This window comes from Rutilus rutilus (genome assembly GCF_951802725.1).
Source record: "Rutilus rutilus genome assembly, chromosome: 9".
In the NCBI taxonomy this organism is placed as follows: Eukaryota; Metazoa; Chordata; class Actinopteri; order Cypriniformes; family Leuciscidae; genus Rutilus; species Rutilus rutilus.
In genome coordinates this window covers 4,656,769-4,684,321 of record NC_140223.1, presented here as the reverse complement: position 1 = coordinate 4,684,321, position 27,553 = coordinate 4,656,769, and the positions used below count along the sequence as shown (strand labels likewise).

The 27,553-nt window shown below is 38.4% G+C and overlaps 1 protein-coding gene across 6 annotated transcripts in view; it reads right to left on the bottom strand.

Annotated features, from left to right (window-relative positions):
• gria4a (glutamate receptor, ionotropic, AMPA 4a) overlaps positions 1-27,553 on the bottom strand; it is a 127,532-nt gene that overhangs the window by 69,749 nt on the left and 30,230 nt on the right. For all 6 annotated transcript variants that reach the window (XR_014628639.1, XM_084418470.1, XM_084418471.1 and 3 more), the window contains exons 3-7: positions 23,963-24,202; positions 13,308-13,492; positions 5,203-5,256; positions 4,386-4,544; positions 1,422-1,589 (exon numbers count right to left, since the gene is read on the bottom strand). Coding sequence is in view for 5 of the 6 variants with exons in the window: in XM_084418470.1 (XP_084274596.1) it covers positions 1,422-1,589; positions 4,386-4,544; positions 5,203-5,256; positions 13,308-13,492; positions 23,963-24,202 (806 nt within the window). In the remaining variant the exon portion in view is untranslated. The remainder of the gene's footprint in view (positions 1-1,421; positions 1,590-4,385; positions 4,545-5,202; positions 5,257-13,307; positions 13,493-23,962; positions 24,203-27,553) is intronic.

Here is a 27,553-nt window from a genome sequence, read left to right as displayed (position 1 = left end):
ACACCTGTCGTACAGATTCCCTCCCACTCCCACCTGTCGAACAGATTCCCTCCCACTCCCACCTGTTGTACAGAGTCCCTCCCACTCTCACCTGTCGTACAGAGTCCCTCCCACTCACACCTGTCGTACAGAGTCCCTCCCACTCACACCTGTCGTACAGATTCCCTCCCACTCCCACCTGTCGAACAGATTCCCTCCCACTCTCAACTGTCGTACAGATTCCCTCCCACTCCCACCTGTCGTACAGATTCCCTCCCAATCCCACCTGTCGTACAGAGTCCCTCCCACTCCAACCTGTCGTACAGATTCCCTCCCACTCCCACCTGTCGTACAGATTCCCTCCCACTCCCACCTGTCGTACAGATTCCCTACCACTCCCACCTGTCGTACAGAGTCCCTCCCACTCCCACCTGTCGTACAGAGTCCCTCCCACTCCCACCTGTCGTACAGAGTCCCTCCCACTCCCACCTGTCGTACAGAGTCCCTCCCACTCCCACCTGTCGTACAGAGTCCCTCCCACTCCCACCTGTCGTACAGATTCCCTCCCACTCCAACCTGTCGTACAGATTCCCTCCCAATCCCACCTGTATACAGAGTCCCTCCCACTCCCACCTGGCGTACAGATTCCCTCCCACTCACACCTGTCATACAAAGTCCGCCCACTCCCACCTGTCGAACAGATTCCCTCCCACTCCCACCTGTCATTCAGATTCCCGCCCACTCCCACCTGTTGTACAGAGTCCCTCCCACTCTCACCTGTCGTACAGAGTCCCTCCCACTCCCACCTGTCGTACAGAGTCCCTCCCACTCCCACCTGTCGTACAGAGTCCCTCCCACTCCCACCTGTCGTACAGAGTCCCTCCCACTCCCACCTGTCGTACAGAGTCCCTCCCACTCCCACCTGTCGTACAGAGTCCCTCCCACTCCCACCTGTCGTACAGATTCCCTCCCACTCCCACCTGTCATTCAGATTCCCGCCCACTCTCACCTGTTGCACAGATTCCCTCCCACTCTCACCTGTCATACAAAGTCCGCCCACTCCCACCTGTCGAACAGATTCCCTCCCACTCCCACCTGTCATTCAGATTCCCTCCCACTCCCACCTGTCGTACAGATTCCCTCCCACTCCCACCTGTCATTCAGATTCCCGGCCACTCTCACCTGTCATACAAAGTCCGCCCACTCCCACCTGTCGAACAGATTCCCTCCCACTCCCACCTGTCATTCAGATTCCCGCCCACTCTCACCTGTCATACAGATTCCCTCCCACTCCCACCTGTCGAACAGATTCCCTCCCACTCCCACCTGTCGAACAGATTCCCTCCCACTCCCACCTGTCATACAGATTCCCGCCCACTCTCACCTGGCTCACAGCATCCCATCAGCTCTCATCTGTCTTCCACAATCCCACCCGCTCTCACCTGTTTCAGAGTTCGTTCCATGTCGATGCCCTGATTCCAAGGAGCAGCTGGGTTGGCCAGGCAGTCTCCAGCATTGCCTCTGCGAGAGATGTCGATCTTCTGTCTGCGCAGATTTCGAAACGCCTCCGCCATCACTAGCACACCATCATACGTCAATGATGATGTGTACTAAAAGGGTAAAAGGAATATTTTATGTAAATTCACACTACATTACCCATGCGTCCTGTTTACAGTCACATATCAAATGTAGTGCTGAGCTGTCGTAGTGCCTAAAGTAGATGTAAATGCAACAGAGAGGGCATTCTAGGTGAGCACATTGATTATTGCCTCCGCCTGCTTGCTTGTAAGGCTGTGTGCGTAATGCAATGTGACAAAACTGCAATGTAGCGATGCCGCTACTTGTTACTGGAAAAGCTATTTAGCTGTAAAGCAGTACAGATGTTGCAACAGAGCAGTAAAGATTCAGAGAGATTGCTGGGGAAAGCAGTGCAGGGATCTCATCGTTTTTTCTCTTCCTCACCAACCTCACCAAAAATAAAAATGGATTTTCATCTCTTATTTCCATAAACAAATACAAAAGCATGGCTATTTGCATGAGTAAATCCGGCCCAATAAGACAGAACGAGCCTCAGCGGCTGCGTCTGCACTGACACAAGACATTATGAATGAACTTGATCAGCGGAAATGAAGATTTATGGTTGTAGCAGAGGCATAATAACATCCAATTAACATTGAGGGAAAGACAGAAACAAACAATAATCATTAAAGGGGGAGTCAGAGAGTGAGATGCAGAAAATCAAGAGCGCTCAAGAGATGGAGGTGGTCAAGGATCTTGCCTGTATAGTGTGCTCTAATAAACCTGTAAAGATTGGTTTGATGTTCTCTGATAATTTATAGCAGGGACTGCAGGATGGAAGTGCTAATCAATGGGAGTAGAGAAGGATCTCCATGTTCTCAACAGAGGGGAAAAGCTACTTTTTTTTAGCTGATTCAGCACAAAATCATCTTAATGAGTAGATTTGTATTGTTTTCCAGTTAGGGAGAACTGTAATCATTTTGTGTGGTACAGCATAAGCTTGATGGTGCAAGCGTTTCACTCACATTTGGTCCTCACATTTTAGTATATAGTATGTGTAGATATGGCCCATTTTTTTCAATGTTTTTTTTTTATTATTTTTTTTTATGTTACATTTTTCAATTAAGGAAAAAAGCAAATGTCACTTCCTCCCAAGGCTGTGAATTTGTCTCTTGGATAATTAAAATGGTTTCCCAGTCACCCTAGTGAAAAAAAAACAAAAAAAACACCTATACCAAAATGTATTTAAAATACGTTAATTTCATACTAAAAGTATACAAATCCATTAACATATTTACTGACATATCGCTTGAGACTTGGCCTACTGAAATAAATATTGTAATTAAACTTTATTGTGGAGTGCTTCTTTACTGCACAATGCAAATTTCTTAATACTAAGCCTAAATGTTTTTTAATACCACTATTAGTAAGAATAGTATGATCTCTGTATAATATCAGTCTTAAAATGCAATATAGTTACATTTCAGCACAATCAAACATATTTAAGTATATCTTTAATAAGTATACCAAAAGTACAATTGCAAGGTACAGTGCTATGCATAAGTTTAGACACCCATACTAAAGTTGACTAAAAAGAGGAATAAAAAATCATCTTTTGTAAACTGAACTTAATGCCTTAATTTAAAAAATTAGGAAAAATCCAACCTTTAAGGACACCAATTTTCTTTGTGAATGAATAATGTATCGTAAATAAATAAATGTTCTTCCTTAAAATACATGGTGCATAAGTTAGTACACCCCTATGTTAAATTCCCATAGAGGCAGGCAGATTTTTATTTTTATTTTTAAGTATTTTTTATTTTTTAGGATACTATGCATCCTGATAAAGTTCCCTTGGCCTTTGGAATTAAAATAGCCCCACATCATCACATAGCCTTCACCATACCTAGAGATTGGCATGGGGTACTTTTCATAAGATCATCTCTCAATGCAAATCAAACTAGCTTTTAGGCTAACTGAAATAAAACCATGCCAATCTCTAGGTATGGTGAAGGCTATGTGATGATGTGGGGCTATTTTAATTCCAAAGGCCAAGGGAACTTTATCAGGATGCATAGTATCCTAAAAAATAAAAAATACTTAAAAATAAAAATCTGCCTGCCTCTATGGGAATTTAACATAGGGGTGTACTAACTTATGCACCCTGTATTTTAAGGAAGAACATTTATTTATTTACGATACATTATTCATTCACAAAGAAAATTGGTGTCCTTAAAGGTTGGATTTTTCCTAATTTTTTAAATTAAGGCATTAAGTTCAGTTTCCAAAAGATGATTTTTTTTATTCCTCTTTTTAGTCAACTTTAGCATGGGTGTCTAAACTTATGCATAGCACTGTATTTATATTAAGCACATAAATATCTAAATGTATTTGTAGTATACCTAGCAGAAAATAAATGCATTTCAAATACATTTTGGTATATATATATTTTTCACTAGGGCATCAAAACAATGTAAACACTGACTTCATTTCACACATTTCCCAACAGACGGGTTAAAATGCGGCTCCGGCTGCAGTCCGTCATGGCGTAATTGACTCTAATATCACTGGGCAGCTTCTCATTGGCTAAAGCTTGACGGAGAACGTGTCCTGTCACAGTCTGATTGGCTAAACATCTGTGACTGGAATTCTGCCACATGTGTCTGACAGTATTACAGCCTCAGATTTGCAACCCGCTGTTTGCTGCGCAAAGAATGACGAAGAGGAATTATTCATTAGTGTTTATAGCTCAAATCTTTGAGCTGTTACCTAAGGTCTTTAAAAGCATGTGCACGTAATGACGCTCTCAATTGGTATTGTTTGTTATTCTGGTTTATTGGTGTGTTTGCACTTGGGTTTAATTATGTTGTGAATGTATTTGCGTTTACCCTGGGTGGGCTCTCAGATCCTGGATACTCCCTCTGGTCTAGTTTATTCCAGCGTTGCATTAGTTTGATCACCATTGGTTTACTGAAATCCACCAACTGGAAACCGGTTACGTTTGCCCCGCCGTGCATAAACCTCTCAAGAGAAATATCCTTAAAACCCTGTCAGGGGAGAGAGGAAATTACAGTGAGGGCGAATGAAGCCGATTCACTGAAAAGGTGGAGATGGGAAAACGGGAGATGAATTGAACGAATGTGAGGCAGAGTGAGTTATAACATTTCTTAATATCCCACATGCTGACACACTAACAAATGTCAACACAGAGTTAAGGCACAGCACAAATAAGCAACGATAAATCACTCGTAACAAAGTGCAGGTTCAGCGGTCCATCATAGTCAAGAGTTTCCGAAAATGAAAAAGACGGCAAATTCCCTGAGACTAACCACCATTTCAGATGAATCTATCACCCAAGAAGAAGAAAAAATGTGAGACGCCATGTTTCTAGGGTGTTGAGGATGTGGTTTCTTAATAAACTAAGTAAAAAAAGGAGGTCTCTGTGAAATTCTGTGTACATTTTGCAATGGTGCATCTGCTCGCTTAAAAGTAACGGCACGCATGATTTGAGGAATGTCTGGATGCCGAACATGCCAACACGTAATTCTAGTCTGGGGTTGTATTCGGGGAAATAAAGTGGCTCAGCTCCATCACAGAGAATTACGGCCAGAGGACACGCTGTCCTCTACATTTGTTCATTTCCTCGAGCGCTCCATCACTGCCGCTCTCTCTCACTCAGCTGGATAAACCAGTGCCAGGACTCACCAGGTTAGCGACGATGTAGTGGTATCCTTTTACATGTTTCCCCACACTCACAATCTGAGAGAGAAAGAGAGAGAGAGAGAAAGATAAGGAACATTTTTGTGAAAGTGTGTGTGATATAAGCATTGCATTTACAGTTTAAAGTCCCATCAGACATTTTTTAAAGTCACCATGAAATCAAAATGGACAATTGCAGTTTATTATAAATCATTTATCCTTGCAAATCATTATTTAATTTTTTTTAAATCCTTGTAATCTTGAATCAAAATAACTTCCCCTGGTTCTCGCAGGTATTCTCTGCGGACGGGGGCGGGGCCAAACCTGTCACTCACATGAGATCCACCAATAGCAAACCACAACCATCCAATCAATTCCCCACGGACAAAATCAAGCCCCGCCCTGATAAAAATAACTATTATTCATCACAATAGGGAAAAGACTTATTGAAAAGACTAATTGCAGTTCAGATTTGAAGAAATTCATAGTTTTAACCTGACGAAGCCTTCTTTGAAAGTTGAAAATATAGTTCATATGAAGTTTTTATAGGCCTATTTGAATGGATGGATGAATGTTTTAAATGCATAAGTGAAATACAAATGAATATATCGATTTCATCATACCTAATAAATTAACTGTTGTGGATCAGGATGGTAAAAACCTTTTGTTGAATAGAGTGCAGAAGTCGGATCCCGGAAGTACAAATCCGATGCATTTACTCCGTAGAGGGATTGATTTTTAAAGATAACTTATAAACCTTTAAAGACCGACCTACTGTGAGCAACGAGGTTGTTAATCCATGCCGTATATGTTTTTGTTGAAGACATTTGCCTGCATTATTACAACTTTTTTTTTTTTAAATAATCCTGTCAATGACAGAATTCCTGGTTAAAAACTACATTACCCATGATTCTGCTAAAAATCCTCACCAATTAGAGAATTGAAGTGTGTGTGTGTGTTGTGTGTGTGCGCATATACAGTCATGTGAAAAAGAAAGTACGCCATTTTGAGTTCTATGGTTTTATGTATTGTTTAAACACCTTGGCAGGTGTATGTGCATATGCCTGTACATCATATTTAAACTGATTTTTATATAAATAGTTGTATATTTATCTGTAGGGTTTTTTTTTTTCTATAGTTACTTTTTTGCTTCAAATCAAAGTCTGAAATGTAATGATTCTCCTCATAGCCAACTGGTTTGGTTCGTGGCTTATAACGCTTTAATAAAGACTTTTTAAAAATCCCTATGGGAGAAATGAATGGAGAAAATAGTTCCGGAACCAGCGCTGCTGAAAGAGTGCACTCTTATTTCTCTGAATTATAGTTCAGAAAATTACTCTTCCTGTCAATACAGTTAAAATTTCAGTTCAACTTCTTTTTTGTGTTGTTGTGGCCAATTTGATTTCAAAATTACACTTGTGATTTTATAAGGAGCCACTTTCTTGTGCTTTCAGAAGTCCAGTATGGTGTATTCATGCTTGAGTTTTAGAAAACTCTAGAGGAAAAATGTTAAAAAGTAAAAAAAAAAAAAATATATATATATATTATATATATATATAATATATCCCTTGTGTTATGTTGCGGGTCAATTTGACCGGTTTAGATTTTAAAGTTGCTGGAAATACTGGTTAACCAATTTTTTTTTTTTTTTGATATTTTGTGACTTTTTCTCATTTATCATCATGAACATGCATGCAAAGTTTCAACATGCTGGTGTTTTTTGACATATACAAACAAAATTACTGTTACTTTTGTGATGTTCGCGGGTCAATTTGACACGCATATTTTAACGCTCTAAGGCAACTGTACGGACCCAAAATAATAACATTTCTTGGTTATACTTTATTTTATTTTTGTACTACCTTATGAAGCTACAAAATTAGGTTTTCCACACTTATTTCAATACAGAAAAATATTTTGTCAGCCACAGATGGTAAAAAAATTACCTATCATTTATTTTTTCAAGCTACCTGAAATAATATTAAATCTTTTCTTTTTTTTTATATTTTGTGACTTTTTCGCATTTATCATCATGAGCATGCATGCAAAGTTTCAACATGCTGGTGTTTTTTTTTTTTTTTTTTTACATATACAAACAAAATTACTATTATGTTTGTGATGTTCGCAGGTCAATTTGACCATCATAGGCAGCTATTCAAAAGCAACTGTACAGACACAACATAAAAACATTTATTTTATGTATGTCAGGGCATCAACTCAACAGTTCTAAAGTGTAAGTGTATCTAAAAGTGCTCTAACCCAAACCAAACACACTTGAAAAAGCTAAATCATGGTGTTCAGAATCTTTGACAGACACAGATAGTAAAATAAGCTCTCATTTATATATTCATAGACTTCGACATAGACAGCAGGAAAAATGAGCTCAGATTAATTGATTAATTGTTCAGTTATAATGTTCTAAGCAAAAAAAAAAAAAAAAAATTGTAAAAAAAAAATTTTATATTCAAATATATATAAATATAATGTATATTCAAATTTTGGCAAAACAAAACAGTTTTAAAAAATGGTTAAAAAACCTTTTCATTAAATCATATCTTCAGATATATATATTTTGGAATATTTGACAAATGTTGATATTAAAAGTTTACAGTTTGTACCTGAATCTTTGTTGTTTTTCATAGTGTGATTTTTGAGGAATTGTATTAAATCCAATTAGGGTCAATTTGACCCGAACCATAAGGGGAGTGCACAGAATTACAACATAACACAAGGGTTAAAATATATATATATATATACAGGTATATATTATATACATATTATATATATATGTATAATCAGAGTTAGATTAAAAATAAATAAATGAATAAAAATGTGATTTAAAATGTAACAGCAACAATATTTTGTAGAATAAAAATAAAAATTAAAATATTAAAATAACCATAATAGTTATAAATCTGTTAAATAGATTAAATCAGATTTAAAAAAACAAAAAACATATTGATAAAATAGAAGAAAAAACAAACATTTGAATAAAATTAAATAAAAAATTAATTTTACTGTGCATTACTATAATGACTAGAAAGAAATATTATAAAGTAACTTAATTTTAGATTTATAATATTACTTTGTCATTGTTTGGTTAAATTTCAGGATGATTTGGGAGTCTGTGGCATATAAAAGATGGAAAAGCCCTGGTCTAGCGTGTAACCGGTGTCTGTGTGAGATGCCAGATCCAGGAACACGCTGGCAGGACTGGCAGCTCGTGTAGAGACAACATTCTGTTGATGTTGTACCTGACGATGTCCAACTGCGAGACGGTATGTGTGTGTGTGTGTAGTTGTATTTGCCAAATCTACTGTCAGGCTGATAGATGGGCACCTTTCGAGGTCTTGCCCGAGGAACAGACGGACCGTGCAACAATCAAACACACCCTGCAATCTCAGAGTTCATAGATCAGACACACTGAGAGCTGAGCTGTGACTCCAACATCATTACCGCTGATACACATCACGCCACAGCGCTAATGTACACAGGCCATCATGAGGTTTTCAAAGAAGTCTCTTATGACCAGCAGGCCTGCCTTTTTTTTCGATCAAAAATACAGTAATTCTGTTCAATAATTTCAGTTTGAAATGGCTGTGAATATATGGATGCACGATATATCGGTATCGACGGATATATGTTCATTTTAATGTTATCGTTATCAGCCTGAAAATGTTGCCCATATATTAAAGATATACTGTGTAATTTTTTAAGTTGATTCACTGAAAAAAATTTGGAGTGACATTTACTTAAAAAAAGCTAGGCAACTTTTTCCACTCAGAAAATGCTAGTAAATTTACAAAGCTTTGCCAAGTAAAAACCTAAACATATTTATCAGTAGCTTTAATTAGAAATCTTTAAGTAAAATTTACTTGGAATATGGAATTAAGTAAACTTTACTTAACCTTGTTAAGTGAAAGTAACAAAGAAAATAAGTAACTTTAACTTGGCTAGTAAAAGGTTGATTAATATCTATTTAGTTGAAATTTCCTTTGTATTACATTTCATTCAAACAATAATATTGAATTATACCAGTCATTTATAGTATGTGCTTTACTTAGATTATCTAAGTAATTTATACTATAGCATGTCAGATGTTAAGCATCATGTGAATGCAAAGACCTCAATACCTGGTAGACAATACACAATGACGGTAACATTTGATGGATCGTTTTTGTGTTTGAATGTGTCATTTTGAGCAGAAAATGTACTCGAAATGTCACAAAATGGCAAGTTACTAATCCTGACAACAAAAGCAATGATAAAACAGTGTAAATACAGCTGGAAACCAGTGAAAAATTAACCTCATTAATTATTCAAGGTCCAGTGCATGATGGGAACCCCAGTATCAGAAAAGTTGAGTAATTTTTACTTAATTGTATTGAGTTGATATTTACGCTTTCATTTCTACTCGCTTGAATTAAGTACTGATATGGAATTTACTTCGTTTTTTAAATTCTTGCCTGAACTAACTTTTTCATGTAAATTACATTGTTTTTTTTCAGTAGTATTTACTTCACCAAAAAATCATTTTTTACAGTGTTCTTAGCAAAAAACACTTTGTTCTTTCAATGAGATATGTGCTCATTAATGTGTAATTACTTCTACCAACTAATCAAGTATTCTCATAGGCGTAGAATCTGCCATTTAGAATAAGCGAGTCACTCGAATGGCGGCAGCCATGTTGCGCCTCCATCTATACATGTGCCTAAGAGGGACATACCTGGAAATTCAAGCTTCGCCTTTCGCGGTTTGACACTCAGTGGCGCCGTGACGAATGCGAGGCGGAGATTACTCGCGACTGCCGGCAGATTTAGAAATAATACGGCCACCGTAGGAGTTAAAACGCCCTCGGAATGGGAGGGGCTAGAAAGTAATATTCAGTTGGTAGTCATATACAATTTCACCACTAGATGGGAGAAAATCCTACACAGTGTAGCTTTAAAGCCGATAATTAATGTATTATTTCCTCCAGCTGAGACACTTCAGATGCGCACTGTTCAACATGATGGTTTTAAATTGCTTGAAATATGATTGGAATCACTTCAAAAAAGGAAAATATGTGTAACATGTGCTGTCAAACAGACCTTATGTAGCCCCGCCCCTTTACACCGTGTCCTAACGACACGCGATAAAAGGTTATTTTCCATGTTAATCAAGAGTGTTTGTCCTAACCGGCCGCGACGGCGACACGCGACGAGTCTATTTTAGAAACGTTTTCTATTTTTCTGCGACGTCGCGCTGGAACAACAAACACAAAGTGTGGCGATGATAATCTCAGGTGCTGTTTATGTGCTTTATTTAATGTTAAAAGCGTGTAATGTGACTTTGAACATCGTTTAGTGCTCCAGCTTTGAAGCTGTAAAAGCAACAGTGGATAATTCACCTCAGATCTTGAAATTAAACAAATGGAAACAAGAACGTTCAAACTGTGAACAAACAAGTGTATTCTTTGACAAAAAATAATTTTAGTAACTCAGTAGCCTGTGTGTTTTTAATAATGTTTAAAATGGTGTAATATTTGTGAGTTTGATTATGTAGCTACTTATCCATTTTCTTGCGAGTGCCGTCGAGATTACTCTCTAGTGCTGTGAGACTCCGCCCACACGCTGTTCTGATTGGCTGACTCCGCCCACACGCTGTTCTGATTGGCTGACTCCGCCCACACGCTGTTCTGATTGGCTGATTCCGCCCACACTCTGTTCTGATTGGCTGACTCCGCCCACACGCTGTTCTGATTGGCTGTGGGTTTTCACTAGTGCAAACTAGTGTTGTCAAAAATATAGATTTTTCTATACATATCGATACTGAAATATCTGAAGCTCTTCCGCTGGAAACACAATACCAGCTGCTCTTTCTCTCTCTCTCATCTCTCTGACAGCGAGTGACACACAAACCCGCCTCTCCTCACTCACTCGATTCATTTACTCCGGATGAATATTGTTGCTGTTACAGGGCTTGAATTTCGGCGTGGGATTGCGCTTATTGAGCATAATTTTACTAATTCCAACAGATTTTCTGCTCACACCCAAAGTGCAGCACAGAAAGACAAGTATATTGGCTATAAAACAGTATAACGGATCTGTGCGTCAGCTCTTAAAGTGACAGCAGCCTAATATACCGGCCGCCAAAGATGAGACAATATTAAAAATATCTATTTTGCAGTTTTTCCCCATGGTATCGATGTCAAAATGGTGGCCAGTGGAAACGCTGAGTGGCTGGTAACTTTGGAAAACCACTAGTCACAGTGGCTGATGAGCAAACACGTGAATGTCAAGCCCTGCTACTGACATTTTAACAATACAAAGCGGGTTTAAAATGTGCGAAGTTGCTTTAACTTCAGCTCGGGTCGCTGTGATGTGTCAGTTTCAGGTTGTTTGGCAGCAGTCTTGTGCTCTCGTCTCTCTGTCTCTCCGTACATCGTGTTACTGTGAGTTTCACTACACATGACAGGCAGAGTGTGTGAGGAACAGAGAGAACAGAGGAAATAACAAATCGCAGACGAGAAGGAAAGCACTGATCGTTCGTCTCGCTCTGTGATCCCTCCAGCTCTCTGTGATTTCGTGTTTTTATGCCTTTCCTTTTAAAGGTGCTGTAAGCGATTTAGTATTCTGGAGTGCAACCCATAAACTGCTCCTGCTACCTGACAGATATTACTGGAATAGGTTTTGTGTGTGTGTGTGTGTGTGTGTGTGTGGCTGTGACAGTCATAGGCTCTGCAAACAGCAACAGAAGAGTGTGGGAGGCGGCCTGTGCTTTTATAGCCAATCAGAAAGGCTATCTGCCTGTCAATCATTGTGCACCTTTAGGTTTGTTGACATGACATTAGTTGAGAAGTCTGGTGTGAGTTAGCAAAACAACTCATATGTATGTTTTTTTTAATATTTTTTTAAATTGTCTAAATATTAAAAAATCTTTAAAAAAAAAAAAGTGAAAAACATTTAAGAAATTGTAGAACAATTTCAATGTCATTTAGCAAAAGGAAAAAAAAAAGTATAAAATTATGTATTTAAATATTTTAAAATATTATAAATATTTAAATATTAATGTTTACATTTTTACACTATAATATTTTTTAAATATATTTTTAAATGTCTAAATATTTAAAAAATAATAAAATATACTGTATATTTTTAAATTAAAGTTAAATTTTTTTAATAATTTCAAAATGTAAAAAAAGTATAAAATTATGATTTTAAATATTTAAAAATATTAGAAATGTTTAAATATTGATGTTTACATTTTTACACTTTATGATATTTTTTAAAATATATTTTTAAATGTCTAAATATTTAAAAAATAATAAAATATATAGATTTAAATTAAAGTTAAAAAATTTGAATAATTTCAATGTTATTTAGCAAAATGGCTCAAAGCACTTATAGTGCTATATATTTTTTAGAATTATAAAACTGTTTTTAAATATTAAAAAATATTAGAAATATTTATATTAGAAGTCAATATTTACACTTTTCACTTGATTTTTTAAATATATTTTTAAATGTGTATATTTAAAAATCTTACATTTGAAAAATATATTTATTTGAAAAATATTGCAGATTAATTTTAAAGTCAGTTAATGGCTCAAAGTGCTTACACTAGATCTATATAGTAATTTTAATATACAATCATTTTAATTTAATCTATATAATAATGATTGTTTTAAATCCAAATATTTAAATAAAAATATTTATGAAAATATTTTTTTAATGCATTTTAAATATTGTAGAATAATTTCAAAATCAGTATAAAATGGCATTCGCAAATTATTTTATTCCGTATTGTGACGTATTTCCGTGAAGAAGAAAAAAATCCACATGCACAAAAAAAAAATTAAATTTTTTTTTTTATAATGTAGGCCATAGGGGAACATTTTATTTTATCCATTGTGGGTAGTGAATCGTTTGATAGAGAATAATGTGTCATGGAGGTTGGAGGAATCGAAAAGTAAGTGATTAAATTTTGGTGAAATATTCTAAAGACTTTTTTTTTTTTTAGGAATAACGTGCACAGATGAATCATTGACATTATGACCAGGAGTGTGTGTACTATGAAGAAAGTAAATGGGGTGAACATTAATATTGTAATGTTTGTGCTGTGGTCCTCGCCTGCTCTAGAAGGTTCTGGAGTCGTTCTGCCTCGAGGTCGATGACAAACTTCTTCTCCTGTCGCCGGTCCAGGTCTTCCAGAAGCCTCCGGTAACTCGCGTCGTTGAAGTTCTCCACACAGATGGCGCTGACCTGCCAACCGTTCTGACCCGCCTTCTCCATGATGGCCTGCAGGATCGCGTATCCTAGCAAGAACAACACAAAAACACTAATGTCTGTGTGTTCTAATGCCACAGTATATCTTTTCCTTAAAGGACTTAAAGTTTCCTTAAAGTATAATGCCCTTTTCACAAGATGTAAAATAAGTCTCTGATGTCTCCAGAGTGTGTGTGTGAAGTTTTAGCTCAAAATACCCCACAGATATTGTTATATAGCATGTTAAAATTGTCACTTTTTGAGGGTGAGCAAAAACACAGTTTTAGTGTCTGTCCCTTTAAATGCAAATGAGCTGCTGCTCCCGGCACAGGGGGCGGAGCTTCAAGAGCTCGTGTCCTTTTACCTCACACACACACATGCACTGAACATTTCAAAAACTTTTAGTCTTTTATGTTCAAACCGGAGTCAGACAATGATGGAGAGACTCAAGAAGAAGTGACAACATGTAGAAGCAACAGGACATTTCTGAATGGTTAGTTGATGAATTTATGAAGCTTATGTGTAGTTATCTTCTAGTCATTGATTAGCATATTCTGTCTTGATAATCTATAAATCGTGTTCAGGGGGCGGGTTTATGTAAATTCTAGGGTTGGTGATGTCACTAACCCGGGAGGAATGTGGTGTAGTCTCTACCAGCCGTTTGTTGTAGTCCTTAAAAAGTGATTTCTTTAAAAGCAAATATCTCCCTTTGCTCTGAACTTTGAGCGTCGTAACTTCGCAGATGTTGTTTATGTTCAAACAGCAACATTACACACTAACTAAAGTTAGAAAAGTGAAATCATAATCAGCCACCCCTTTAAAATGCGTATAATGCGTATATTCGTACATCTCAGTTATAGATATTGAATGGAGCGCAGATAGACACGCTTGCTTACGTCTCCTAGAAATGTAGACTTTTAGAAGAGATTAACTCAATCATTTCTCATCCGTTCTCTCCAAATTCTTCCAAGAGCAAATGATCGGATAATAGTTCTGTACACTTATTGTATGTCAACTATTGTCTCATTTGAGTCTGTTTTGAATAAAAATGGGAGACAAAGTTGATACTTGAGAGATTTACACTACCGGTCAAAAGTCTGGAATAATGAAGGTTTTTTTTTATATTTATTTGAAAGAAGACTCTTCTGCTCATCAAGGCTGCATTTATTTGATAAAAATTACAGTAAATAAATTTTGAAATATTTTTACAATATAAAATAAGTGTTTTCTATGTGAATATACAGTGAAGTGTAATTTATTCCTGTGATCAAAGCTGAATTTTCAGCATCATTACTCCAGTCTTCAGTGTCACATGATCCTCCAGAAATCAGTATAATGTGATGATTTTATGATCAAGAAACATTTATGATTATTATCAATGTTGAAAACAGTTCATATTTCTGTGGAAACTGATACATTTTATTTTTCAGGATTCTTTGATGAATAGAAAGCTCTAAAAGAACAGAATTGATTTGAAATAGACTCTTTTGTAACATTTGAATTTGCCACTTTTGAATTCACCTTTCCAGACTGTGTGTGTGTGTGTGTGTGTGTGTGTGTGTTTCTACAGGTGTGTGTGTGTGTGTGTGTGTGTGTGTGTTTCTACAGGTGTGTGTGTGTGTGTGTGTGTGTGTGTGTGTGTGTGTGTGTGTGTGTGTGTGTGTGTGTGTGTGTGTGTGTGTGTGTGTGTGCGCGCGCGCGCTCTGGCTTCATCTCCGGTCCAAATGTCCCGTGTGTGTTCTGCCTCGGTGTGCCAGTTATGTCGGCCAAGAGCAACAGATGTCCTTTAAATTGGCCCTTAGTCGCACCGCAGGACTTTGGACATCAGGACAAATGCAGCGTCTGAATGTGAGAGCAACAGATATAACACAGACCACAACACACACAGACAGACCACAGATGACCATGAGCTCTCTCTCTCACACACACACACACACACACACACACACAAACACAATAATAAGGAAATAGCACCAGCTGTCCTGTCAGTAAACACAGACTGCCGACAGAGACCTGGAGAATCCTCTGTACACAATCCTCAGTCTGTGTGTGTGTGTGTGTGTGTGTGTGTGTGTGTGTGTGTGTGTGTGTGTGTGTGTGTGTGTGTGTGTGTGTGTGTGTGTGTGTGTGTGTGTGTGGACAGACTCTTCCTCTCACTCCTCATGTCGTATGTGTTCTGTACACAGTATGTGAATTTAGGATACACTTTATTATTTTAAGGGATCATTGTTACAGTGTAATTATATATTGAAGTACTGAGTAATATTAATTAACTACATGTACTTACTATAGGGTTAGGGTAGGATTAGGGTTTGGACAATCAGGGAACAATCAGTTCTCATGATCAACATGTTGGATTCAGGAGAAATGCGCAGGAATAAAGATCTGAGAGACTGTAGCCCTGTTTACAGCTGGTGTTAAGATGCGTTTGGTCGATCGGATCACAAGTAGACGAGAGAGACACCTGGTGTTTTAATCCGTCTCTTTTGTCCACTTTCACCCACTTCTGTCCTGATTTCTTCGAGGCGAGGGTCTATGGGCGGGTAAATATATGTGTTTGTTTTTTTAGCTCTTTCAATCTAATGGATGAAATAAGATTATTTACATGTGAACACGACCGAAGACGACAGAGAAACACAGTTAGTTTCTGCTCTGACATACGCGAGACCAGCCGAACGCTGTGAGTGTGTGTTAGACATCAGGAATGATGAGAGAACATTGTGTTTGGTACGTTCTTCCTCTTCAAACCAAACTTGTGTCTCCAGTCGACAGTTTAAACCCCGTCTGACTCGAGCTCTTCCCATAATGCTCACGTGTTAGGTCAGCAGACGGAGAGAAGACGGTGTTTAGTGGCTGTTTGAACACATTCGATCACATGAGCGTTTACACACTACGAAACATCCGGTCGAATGAGTTTTCGACTTCCTGTGGAAAGTGGACAAGCTTTAAACCTTTTAGACCCGTGTCTGTATTTAGAGTCGTCCACTTGTGATCCAATCAAGGTTATAATCGTTAACGAAAACGAACGAAAAAACGAAAACTAGGTGGGAAAAAACATTGTCGTTAACTGAAATAAAAATAAAAACGAGGCATTACAAAAAAACGATAACTAACTAAAACTGTAATGTGTGTTTGGCAAAACTAACTAAAATAAAATAAAATTACAGAGTAAATGTCCTTAGTTTTCGTCTTTGTCAAGGTCTTTCATTTTTTAATGCTATTTAAAACACGCAGCGTATTCATTCAGCTGCATTTCCTTTCCCCATGCGTCTCTCACATGCGCGCGCGTGCGCACACACACACACACACACACACACACACACACAGCCCCTCCCCTCCCCTCCGTGCACCGCGTCTCCATGAGAACGAGTGTTCGTTCGACGTTGAAAGCAAGTTCGCGAAAGGTTGGTATCTCTATCTCGTGAACACCTTTACACAATCACACATTAAAAAGTGGTATAAAAATATTTTAAATTCTGATTATAATTTTGTCAGTGTGTTAATGTCGACCCGAGAAGCGATTGCGCCTTCTTTAGAAAGTTAACTAGTCGCAAGTTTGAGGTAAAATGCACTTTTTGGTTGTGGTTGTCGATGTCAAAACACTATATAAGCTGTGATTCAAATATTAAATAATGTTATGTCATTTTTTTTACTTTTACACTGAATGTTTGCTGCTTCAATCCAGATGACTAGGCTATTGGCTGTATAGGGTAAATTTAGTATAGGGTGTGAAAATTGTACAGCTGTGGTATTTGTATAGGGTGTGAATTCTGTATAGAAGATGTGTAGATTTTTGGTATGGCGTGTGGATTTTGTAAGAGGTTAAAAGAATTTCAATGGGGTGTGAATTTTTTTCTAAAATTGTATGATGTTTTTGTTGAGTTATTATTACACAATACTTTTTCCGACCTTTTTGAATCTTGCCCCTGACAAATAACCCAAATTACAAAAAAAGACTAAAACTAACACTAAAACTAATAAAAACTAAACTAAAACTAAGCATTTTCAAAAAATAAAAACTAAACTAAACTAGCAAACCCACTTTAAAAACTAATTAAAACTAAACTGAATTTGAAAACAAAAAGTCAAAACGAAATAAAAATAAAAACTAATGAAAAATGCAAAACTATAATAACCCTGGATCCAATCATTAACCCTTCTTAACCCTTGATGACCTGCCATAGAACAATTCCACCAGAGTATATATTGAGCCCTATTCGGACGGGACTAGTTTAACATGGAGAGGTGGAGTAGAGTAATTATTACCAGAGCTTCTCTGTGATTTTAGTCCCGTCCGAATGTATATCTCAGTGATCATCACGGACAATGTCGGTAAAGATTACGGCGACTTTTACCTTCAGTAAAAAGGTCTGGGAAAATGACCTCAGGTGATGCTAACCCCGTGCGGATAGACCCGCTGTAAATATGTATGTAAATATTTCCTGTTTAAAAGTAGTTTTCCGCAGTTTTTCAAGTATGGAGACGCTTGAAAAAGCATCAGTTGCGTTCTAGACGCTGGAACGAGTCTGTGGCAAAACTCAAGTGTTTCACACACACCATTCAGATCAGAGAGAAGATCGACAGCACTTGTTAGAGGCGAAACATCTTTTAGCGTTAGATAAGTGTCTATTACCAACACAATCTGAAGTTAATTAATACACCGTTCCACCGGACATAACTGTTTTATATATATATAGGTTGTTGTTTGAGCACGTGATATCAGGAAGCAATAATACACACATGAGTGTGACGGCGGTGTGTAAAGCGAGTTACTCTCCCACTTCTGCTGGTTTTACTGAGATCTCTGATGCGAATTGGCCATTAATATTACAGAAGTCCTGTGGTAAAGTTACATCACTCCATCTACCCTAGTAAAGTTAATCCCGTCCGAATAGGGCTATAGCATCTCTACATGCTGTGCTGTCATTCTTTGAGCAGTTTCATATGTGCCATACATCAAAACAATCCTTACACCCCCAATTTGAAGGCTTTGTATGTAATAAATCAATAGTAACTAGATAAATAGCTCAAAAGTGCAATAAACAAAACTAAAATTTAAATAGTTTTTTTTTCTACATATTTTATTAAAATTGCATCGCAGATCTATTTTTTGCAAAGATGTGCAATGCATTTTAGTGTTTTTGTTGTAAACGCATATTTTACGCAATTTGTGCAGACTCAATAGAGGGAGAAAACAACGCTTGGCTTGATCTGAACGTCTCTGGTTTTGTGTGCAAAAATAATGATTGAGCTAGCCACTTGGGTTCAGTTTCTATCGGCTCTTAAACAGAGACACACAAACGGGAGCGTCGGTCTTAAAGGGTTGATACCAGCTGTAAACAGACACGGGCCAGACTGCGACTGGGTCAGAGTCTCTCTGAAACTCGAGGCTCGTGTTGCTCCCGGTCAGCCGTGTTGAGAGTTTACCAACAGTGTAAAGTCAGTGTTCATGAAGAAAAGGCAGTTGTGAGAAACTGGCCAAAGTGTCAAACCATTAGGCTCGCGCAGAACCGAGCGCTGGTCAAACGTGTCCATTCCAGATGGCCAGTTTCTCTGCTAAAGTGAGCGTGCCAGAACCGATGGCTTTGTCACTGGAGACTTTAGTTTAACTGTGCTGTTAACGTTTGCGAGCCGAGCCGATTCCAGCGCTGTTATAATGTAAATAAAGAGGATTATTATGTATTAAACAACGTCCACTAACATACACGGGGCTGTAGTGATCCATAGAGAAGATATTGTTCACTTTTCTGTTGTTGCTTTAAATCATTTAAAGACACAGAACAATTGTGTGTCTCAGAGCAACACACAGCAGTGTTTGGTTCCTGAATGAATCAACCGTTTGAATGAATCAGTTGGATGAATGACTCAATGATATATATATATATGTGTGTGTGTGTATATACATGTGTGTGTGTGTGTGTGTTCAAAATATTATGTTTAAAACATTAGTCACATAGCAGTATTTATGCAATAAAACCTTGGTTAACTTCAAAATCAAGGACTTTCCAGGTCCAATACCCTAGACTTAATGTAGGGACACACTTCAAGTGAGAATGAGGTTACATCGTGTTAACTTGTTACAGTTTTCATGTGTTAAATAACTTCTTTTTGCATACATTTTAGGCCATATGTGACCCTGGATCACAAAACCAGTCACATGGAACAATTTTATGAAATTGAGATTTTACATCACATGAAAGCTGAATAAATAAGCTTTCCATTGATGTGTGGTTTGTTAGGATAGGACAATATTTGGTCGAGATACAACTATTGTAAATCTGGAATCTGGAGATGCAAAAAAATCGAAACATTGAGAAAATCTCCTTTAAAGTTGTTCATTTATGTTGGCGATTGTGCCGCATTCACTCACACAAATACATGTTTTATATATTTACGGTAGGAAATTTACAAAATATCTTCATGGAACATGATCTTTACTTAATATCCTCATGATTTTTGGCATAAAAGATCTATTATTTTGACCCATACAATGTATTGTTGGCTAAATATACCCGTGCGACTCGAGACTGGTTTTGTGATCTGATATTCTATTTGTCATATTTCTGTTTTGCATACAACTGAAGAATATTCGGTACACCCTATTCTGTATTATAAAATGATCTGGTATACATTTTTGCATGAAACTATGAAACGTTGAGGTACCATCGTAGTAGTTTCGTGCGCGTGAACGTAATGACAACGTACAACACAAAGTACCTCACGCGGGAAACACTAAACGTAACGCGTAAATGCGCGTGACTAACGTAAATCAAGCAAGCTAGTAATGCGCGTAACTAATGCTAGTATGCACAGGCCACGAAGTGTTGGCGAAATAACACATTAGTGGACCGGAAGGAATAATATGGATTTTTTTTCCAGAAAACTTCCACTAAATAAATTCAAGCACATTCAAGGATCCGTATTTTTGTATGTTTATTTTCCAAAACTTTCCGAACTTTCCGATTCACAAACTTTCAAGGATTTCAAGGACCCGTGGGAACCCTGGAGTAAATACTGCTTTAGCAGCTTGCAGCTTCTGTGCCACTTCTGCAGTGCAAAAATGTATTTTGTTGATGATTTCATTTGTAAATAATATGTAAAAAAAAAAATCTGACAAAAAAGATGATGCATTCATCTAATAAGGTTATGAAAAAATATCTTTTAATGGTAAAAATGCCCCTGGAATCATTGTAAGGTGGCAAAAGTTCATTTCTGTCACTGCTGTGAACTAACATGAGGAATATGAAAACTTAGGCCTAAACAACCCGAGAAATCAGCAAAATCAACAATATCCCATAAAATATTGAGATATAATTTTTTGTGAATATCGCACACCCCAAAGACATTTCTGCTCATTTCATTGCTGTTTTCTGTATAAATGTAAAAGTGTCTTTTTTAATAAGCTTTCCTGTGTTAATCACGCTACAAGACAAACTGTTGTTCGTTGTTTTACATCTAAAGTCTCAGTCCTTTTTGTTTAGTTCAATCAGCTGAGAATCAAATGAACAGATTTCTTTTCTCCACAAGCATCCTGACTCCATTTCACCGCTGCCGCTGACGCTAACGCCTCTAGACAAGCCGGACGTTCCCCTGCGATTAACCGTTTCACATGTGTGCTAGCGAGCGATCCGAGGAGACGTTTTAGCGGACGGGGATATTTCCGCAATGCAGATCTGTGGACGGAGGTGTGAGGTCAACGCAAGTGTCTCCGAGCCGGATAAACCGCAGGGAATCAACAAAAAAACAAGCAAAACTGACTGGAAAAAACATTATGCTGCGTCGTTCCTCAGATAAAGCAACTCGTATTGAACGACTAGGGGTCAAATTCGAGCCTCAGCACTTATTAATCAAGAGAGGAGATGAAGAAAAGATGAGGGAAGAAAGCGGATGCGAGTAGATCCATTAGCTTCTCTTTCTCGCCTTTAAGCGGGAGATCACGGATGACTGAACGACTCTGGTGTCGCTCTGGGCTCGAGGACGAGCAGTTAACGCTCCACTGACCTCCGCGCTGTGGAAGAACAGCAGGAGCGAGATCTCGGGCCTTCACTGGCCCAGCGCTGGGCTTAAACTGGGCCGGAGAAGAGCCAACTGCAGCCTGGCAAACCCTATCAGGAAACTCTCCCTTTCTACAAGGCCTGACACACACACACACACACACAGACTGGTCTAGCCGCGCTCCAGGACTCCCATGATGCCAGACAAGAGAGTTAGACCGCAGATGTGCTACAAATGTGTGCGCACTTTAAAAAAATAAAGCTTCCAAAACATAGAAGAAGCATTTTCTGGCTCTTTAACCCTTTAGAACCGGCTGCGTCGTCGCAGACACATGCAAGCTGTATTCATTTTACCCTAACTCTTCAACCAATTAAAACCATCAAAACCATTCAAATCGCCCCTGACAGTAGACAACATGCGCTTTTCGGCAATATACGTATATGGCTTATTACGGTAATGTCATGCTTTCCGTCTGCAAATGACAGCAGCTTTCTGGCAGAGCGGGAAGAAAGGATTTGAACAGAGTTGGATTGCATAAACTAATCAAAGAAACGAACAAATACATGGTGTATACATGGTGAAAGAAGTGTTAGACAGCAGAAGAGGGGATTGGGATGATTTTTAATGAAACTTGGGAAGCGGATGGCCGTCACTCTTTCACGTATCTAAGCATGTGGTGTGTGCATGTGTGTGTTTGCATGCCTATGAATGCGTGCATTTGTATGTGTGTGTGTGTGTGTGTGTGTGTGTGTGTGTGTGTGTGTGTGTGTGTGAAAAAAAGTGTCCTAAATGAAACCTGTGCAACCCAATGTCACGAAGTTTCTTTCGTTCATGATTTTTCTGGGGGTTTAAAAATCTGTACATTTATTCTCGTTTTTTTTATTTTTGTCTATTTAAATTCTATTTACAAACTCACCACACACAGTGATGGTCAATAACTGTAATTTGTTGAAAGCTTATCTATTTCTGAAAAAGATGACACCTTGCACATGAAGTTTTAGAATTGTACTGTCAAAAAAATCAAAATATGTGAAAAACACCTATTTTAGCTTCAGGTTCTAAAGGGTTAAAGAGGCTTTCAGTGAACATTCTAAAAATAACCTTCTGTGGAATGGAGGGTTCCGTGGATGTTCCGTCATGGAACCGTCGACGCCAATACAGAACCTTCATTTTTAAGAGTGTATTTGTGAAGGTATAATTGTGTAGATTTAAGCTTTAGTAAATTTACATTCAGTGTTTATATGTTTATCAGTCTTGTCTTTTGTAGATTTATGTTTTCGATATGTACAGTAGCAATGGTGTTGATCTCAAAAATATCTAAAAGAAACGTTTGACTAATTTATAGTCAATAAGTCATTGGTGATGAATCAGAACGACGCTCATTAAATCCTGATGTAACATCAAACATTCCCTCCAGTTTTCCGCGATTCCACGATCGCCGAATACAACGCAAAATCAAGAAAACGATGCATTTTGTGCTATCCGGCATAATTCGCTGTTTTAGCTTTAAAATGACTTGGGTAACACTTTATTTTACAGTGTCCATGTTACATGCAATCACTGTAGTAGTAACAGTAGTTACAGGCAACTAACCCTAAACCAAAACCCAATCCTATAGTAAGCACGTGTAGTTAATTATTATTACTCAGTTATTAAATGTATAATTACACTGTAATATGAACACCTTAAAATAAAATGGGTAACACTTTATTTTACATTGTCCTTGTTACATATGTTACATGTACTTACAATTAATATTACCAGTTAATTATGCATAATTACATGCAACTAACCCTCAACCAAACCCTAATACTACCCTAACCCTATAGTAAGTACATGCACTTAATTAATATTACTCAGTACTTAAATATATAATTACACTGTAACAATGACACCGTAAAATAAAGTGTAACCACACTTTAATTTACAGTCCTGTTTCCCATGTACATACTATGTACTTATTATAGTAGTTACAATAACTGTGTAATAACTAGGTGCTAACCCTGAACCTAACCTTACCTTATAACACAAGTACTTTCTTAGGTAAGTACACCTAAGTACAAGTGCACATACTTTAAAATAAAGGTAACAATAACAGTAAATTATGCATAATTACAAGCAACTAACACCCAACCAAACCCTAATCCTACCCTAACCCTATAGTAAGTACTTGTAGTTGCTTAATTTTACTCAGTACTTAAATATATAATTACACTGTAACAATGACACCTTAAAATAATAAAGCCTAACCAAAATAAATGTCAGATTTGAAATGTGTTCATAATCAATCAGCTCAATATTCAACAGAAGAGAGAACTGAATCACAGTTTCACAGCATTTGATTGGCTGTTCACTACTGATGTCACACTTTCATATGCATGTGCTCCATAGTTATGCATAAACTCAGGATCAGAGAAAGTTGATTGGTTTGGTTTCGTCAGCTCGAACCCTGTAACCCTGATGAGTTCAGTGCTGACACAAAGCTTTGACATGTTTGATGAGTGTGTGTTTCTGACGCTCCTTACCTCTGTCGGTGTCGTACAGGAACACGAAGCGGCTCCAGTCGTAGTGGTCGAGAAGACTCATCAGCGCCCCCCGGATGGAGGGCCGAAGCTGTAGCACGAACTGAGTCTCGCCCTCGGCGGGGAAACTGGGCGTCACCAGAGAGATGTGCAACGCACTGCAGAACGACGTCAACGTGTGGACCGAGCGCTTGTCGTACAGGCCGAAGATCGCGAACACTCCTCGGGAATACTGCGAACAGACTGCGAAGAGAGAGAGGCAGACTGTAAGTGCACAGAGAACATCTCACACAGTGAACAACTAGAAGGAGAGACAAACAAATACAGGGTTTGAAACTTTGAAAATCACATTTTTAAGTTTCCAGCCATTCAGAGCCTCTACTAGCCAAAACAAAATGATCAGAAATAAACCAGATTAATAGTAATACTTCTTAAGATATAAATATGTTTTAATTAAATCTGATTCTGAACCATTGAATGGCTTTCAGTTTCACTACAGCAACATCATTGTCTGCAGATAAAATATAGAAATATGGCAAAATTCTTCGTGATTTCGCTTATGAAACAGAATTTATTTCATTGTAATATTCAAATATAGTGATAAAATAAATACATTCCTGTGTTTTTAATGTTAATCAGACAAAAAAGGACAAAGAAAATATCACTCGCTGCTCTTGGCTGAATAACTTTTGTAACTTTAATAAGGATTAATCTGGTTAATTTATACAGTGAAGACTATGCAGTGTTGTTTTACACCTTATTACTTTATTCAGTGACTCTGTCAAAAACAAGTAACAGTAGTTTTCAGGTAATGTTTAAAATTTATATTAGTCAGGCTACTAGTTTAGCTGTGGTATTAAAACTGGAATAGAGAATTGTGAATTTTCACTGGTATCTAAAACTTTGGTGTCAAAACTGCCTGAAAAAACAGTTTCATGGCCGGTAAAAAATATTTTTTATAAGTCACCTGCAAAAAGTTAGTTTTAGGCTCTGTGTGTATATATATATTGTTACACATACTATACATTACAATGTAGTTTTTGAATTACATTACATTGCATTATTGTTTAATATTCATTTAAAATTTGTCAAAATGGCAGAAATCTTACAGTAAGCTACAATAGGAATAATTGTCTTCATACAAAATATATTTTCTTTTGATTTTGAGGTGAAACATGACTGTTCTTGACAGGTTTCGTAAGATTTAAGTTCAATAATAAACACATTTTACAACGTTTCTCTGAGAGAGAGTGAAAGAAAGAGACTTCAGTAGTCAGTTTTTCATTTTCAAAGGAATCAAGCAAACACACACACACATTCACACAGTTTGTCTGTCGGTTCTTTGATGTAAGTTTAAAACGTTGCGTTTTCTATGAATGACATACTCTGGTTTTTCACTGCAGGATCAAACAGACTGTTTTTGCTCTCCTCTTTTATTTGTCACTCAGGTGTTTCTATCATAACAGTCTTTCTCGGAAACTCAATTCCGTCTCCCTAAAGAATTTGTCTGTGTGTTTGTAAAATATTGATAAAAAGATTAACATCAATGTGAAAAACATCCATCCCTCTGTTGGCATGATGGAATTATTGATGATGAAAAATAATATGAATTTCTCTATCATAATGTACTGTCTGATTCATCAACAGACCAATTAATGGAAGGACGAACCGTCTGTCCAGTTATTTATAGACTGAACGACACTCTCGACTCACAGGGGGAAAATATCAGTCACCATGGAGACACAGGCGACAGTTTGTAAAAGTGCTGTGATGATCAGGATGGACTGATTATGGAGGAATAATAATATTTTATTAATACAATGTTAACAAAAAAAAAAAAAAAGTCTCGAGGGGAAAGGGTTGTTGCTGAAGTGGAGAAAGTTACTATATTTTGATGAAACATTATGAATTTGTTTTTATGAAAACTAAAACATGAAAAAGATCATTACTTTGAATAAAATATATATAATTTGTCACAACTGATGTGGTAGTTCTCAGAATGAAGATGAGGAAGACTAAATGCTAACTTTCTTTAATAAACACAAAGATATACATGGAGGAAGGCAGCGAGAACAATCACACAAACTACTCACATATAGACGAGAACCGACAATGAACTGAAGGAAACAGGGGGTATAAATACACAGGGAACTTAACGACAGACAGCTGAACGCAATTAGTAACCAAGGAGACTAGCAGGTGATCAAGACTGAATTGAAGCACATGAAACCAACACACAGAAATGAACACGACACAACATAATACTGACAGTACTTCACCCTCCTGCAAGGCACAACCTCGCGCCGAATGTAAAAGTCCATCTGTGGAGGGAGGGGGTTTTGGAGGAGGACGAGGTTTTGGAGGACGAGGAGAGTCTGAAGATTGACAGGAGACAGGAAGGGAGAGCAGATAGGAACAGCAAGGTGGAACTGGCGAAGGGAGGAGCCAATGCAGAGTCCTAAACGTCCTACAGGGCGGAGCCTAGGGCATCGACCGATGGCAGTGGAGCGGGACGAGCTGGAGACCATAGCGAAGCCGTAAGGTTGACATCGCAGGCTTGGAGGGCCAAGGTGGCATTATCAGCTCGAGAGACCGAGGTGGAGATGAGGACCTGGCAGAACGGGGCAACACCGGAGGGAGCGAGGACCACGGTGGAACCAGAGGGAAGGAGGATCCCGGTAAAGCTGAAGGGGTGGAGGGTTGAGGCACAGCCGAAGGCCCGGAAGTCCACAGTGAAACCAGGGTGACGAGAGACCAAGGTGGAACTGGAGGGATGAGAGAGCCCGGTGGAGTTTTAGTGATGACAGACCACGGAACTGAGGGAGCGTAGAGCCAAGGCGGATCCAAAGAGCTGACAAGTCGAGGTGGAGAACTGGGCCTGGAGAACTGAAGTGTAGCCTGGGGATCCGTATCACAGAGCCAAGCTGGTGTCGAAAGAGCCCGAGGTGGAGCCAACGAGCTGGCGGGAATCAGTAGCGAGGGCAGAGTTGAGGTGCTATGAGACACCAGTGGGGTAGATAAGTCCAGGAAATATGATGGAATCAATGGAGATGGTGACAATGGGGTGGGCAAGATATTGGGTGGGATCGCATCATCCATAATAGAGAATGTGGTAGGCTGGAGAGGGATGAGCTCTGTGGTACAGTTAATAAGCCAGCGCTCCTCAACTGGCTCATTTGAGAACGGTCTCACCGGACCTGACTTCTTGCTGGATCTGGTGATCGACTCCAGCCTCGGGACAGGTGCAGCGACCTGCTCAGGCTCCAGGGTGGACTGTGTGGCTGGAACAGGAACAGGTCGAGGAGCAGGAACAGGTCGAGGAGCAGGAACAGGTCTTGGAGCAGGAACAGGAACAGGTCGAGGAGTAGGAACAGGAACAGGTCGAGGAGCAGGAACAGGTCGAGGAGCAGGAACAGGTCGAGGAGCAGGAACAGAAACAGGTCGAGGAGCAGGAACAGGAACAGGTCGAGGAGCAGGAACAGATCGAGGAGTAGGAGCAGGAACAGGAACAGGTCGAGGAGTAGGAGCAGGAACAGGAACAGGTCGAGGAGTAGGAGCAGGAACAGGTCGAGGAGCAGGTCGAGGAGTAGGAAC